The sequence below is a fragment of the Salvia splendens genome, chromosome 8 (assembly GCF_004379255.2).
Source record: "Salvia splendens isolate huo1 chromosome 8, SspV2, whole genome shotgun sequence".
NCBI lineage: Eukaryota > Viridiplantae > Streptophyta > Magnoliopsida > Lamiales > Lamiaceae > Salvia > Salvia splendens.
This window is the reverse complement of record NC_056039.1, coordinates 13,742,885-13,744,793: the sequence shown is the minus strand read 5'-3', so window position 1 is coordinate 13,744,793 and position 1,909 is coordinate 13,742,885. Positions and strand designations below refer to the sequence as shown.

Sequence of the window (1,909 nt, the reverse complement as noted above, 5' to 3'; positions counted from 1 at the left end):
CTATCCAGGCTCCAATAGGCGCTTCCCCGCCTTCTCTTGCTTGATCACCACATTCTCTCCATCTACTCGAAACATGACCGTATTTGTCTTGGTCTCTATCACAACATCACCGGTTGCTAAAAATGGCCTACCAAAGAGGATAGGCATATCCTTGTCCTCTTCCATCTCTAGGACAATGAAGTCAACCGGGAGTACAAATCTCTCAACCTTCACCAAGACATCCTCGATGATCCCTTTTGGTTTCACAATTGAATGATCCGCCAATTGTAGGTCAATGTCGATTGGTTCAATCCTCGCTTCTAGACCGATTGACCGTGCGGTTTTCAGAGCCATCAATGATATTCCCGAGCCTTGATCAAGTAGGCACTTTGGGAACTTCTTATCTCCCATCTCACATGGGATCACACAGCTTCCAGGGTCTCTTCTCTTTGCCGGCATCTTTCCCTTCACAAATTGTGAGCAAAATGCGCTCAATATCACCACACCATCGTCTTGTATCTTCTCCTTTTTCGCGATAAGATCCTTAAAAAACTTGGAGAACTTAGGAAAGTGTAGGAACAAATCCACCAGGGACACATCTACATTAACTTTCCTGATAATGTTCATCATCCAATCGAGTCCTTTCTCTTGAATTATTTTTCTACCCTTCTTCTTATTCTCGACTGGGAAAGGTGGGGGCGGGATAAAATCTGGAAAATTAAATGGACACTGCGGGTCCATTGCCGGACTTAGCGGGATCTTTTTGCGGATATCCTTCTCTACTCGAATTTTTCCACTCGAATCGGATTCTTCACCATACTTCTTGCTGCCAGATGCAGCTTGTTCTTGACCATGTTGGGCACCCTGCACCAACGCGGGACTTCCCTTACATGCCTCGTCCGCCCCTGCGTGCGAGGAATGCAAGCCTAACATCTCATCCGCCCCTGCGTGTGAGATGCCGGAAGTACCTTGGCCGTCAATTACTGGTGTCGAACCTAACTTGCGGCCACTTCTTAGCTTAACCGCCTTGCACTGCTCATAGCCCTTAGGATTGGGCACCGTATCACTCGGGATGGCGTTAGGAATTCTCGTATGGGATGCTGTAGCTATCTGTCCAATTTGAGTCTCGAGATTCCTCATTGAAGCTTCGAGCTGACCAAATCTTTCCACCGTCTTCTCCTTGAAATTCTCATTCTCTTTTTGACTTTTAGTCATGAACGAGAGAATCTGCCCCAACTGATCCTCGACGGTTGTCTTCTTCTCATAACCCGGCGGTTGAGTGTTGTTCCTCCATTGATTGCCCGAGTTGTTGCTAGGACCAACCTGATTCCATCCCCGTTTGTTGAGGCCTCCAATTTTGCTGATTGTTGTATTGGTTGCCTTGATTGAACCCTTGGCGATTGTTGCCAATATAGTTCACATCCTCCACGGGTGGTCCTTGAAGACTAGGGCACTGATCAGTATGGTGCCCACCTTGGCACAACCCACATCTCATCACCGTCACAGCTTGGGGTTGAGGAGTCAGTTGAAGGGATTTAACTGCCTTCGTCATCGACAACATCTGGGTGCTAATGTTCGCCAGTTGAGCCTCAATTGCAGTCACTCTTTCCGCATCCTTTGTAGCACCAAATGTATCTCCCATCTTATCGGCCGCTCTTCTCGGATTATGCCAATTCCTTTGGTTGTTCGCCAACCTTTGGAACAGGGCTCTCACTTCCTCGTGAGTTAAGTCGTCCAAGTTCCCATTAGAGCCTGCAGTCACCAAGCCCGTGCCTTCATTATTGAGTCCCTTGTAGAACTTGAGTAGCTCATGCCCTGGAGCAAGACCATGGCTCGGGCATTTCCTAAGCAATTCAGTGAACCTCTTCCACGCTTCCGCAAAAGACTCATCATATTTCTGTCGGAAGGTAGTGATCTCCTCTCTCAACTT

At 47.8% G+C, this 1,909-nt stretch overlaps 1 protein-coding gene and 1 non-coding gene across 2 annotated transcripts; one reads left to right on the top strand and one right to left on the bottom strand.

Moving 5' to 3' along the window:
• LOC121745789 lies at nt 1-1,194 on the bottom strand. Its single transcript, XM_042139743.1, has 2 exons — nt 964-1,194; nt 1-843 (listed from the first exon to the last, which is right to left on the bottom strand). Exons 1-2 carry the CDS (start codon nt 1,192-1,194, stop codon nt 1-3), a joined length of 1,074 nt encoding a protein of 357 aa, XP_041995677.1.
• A 608-nt stretch (nt 1,195-1,802) lies between these two features.
• On the top strand, nt 1,803-1,909 carry LOC121746310. The gene has a single exon (XR_006039010.1). It is a non-coding gene; the product is annotated as a small nucleolar RNA R71 (small nucleolar RNA).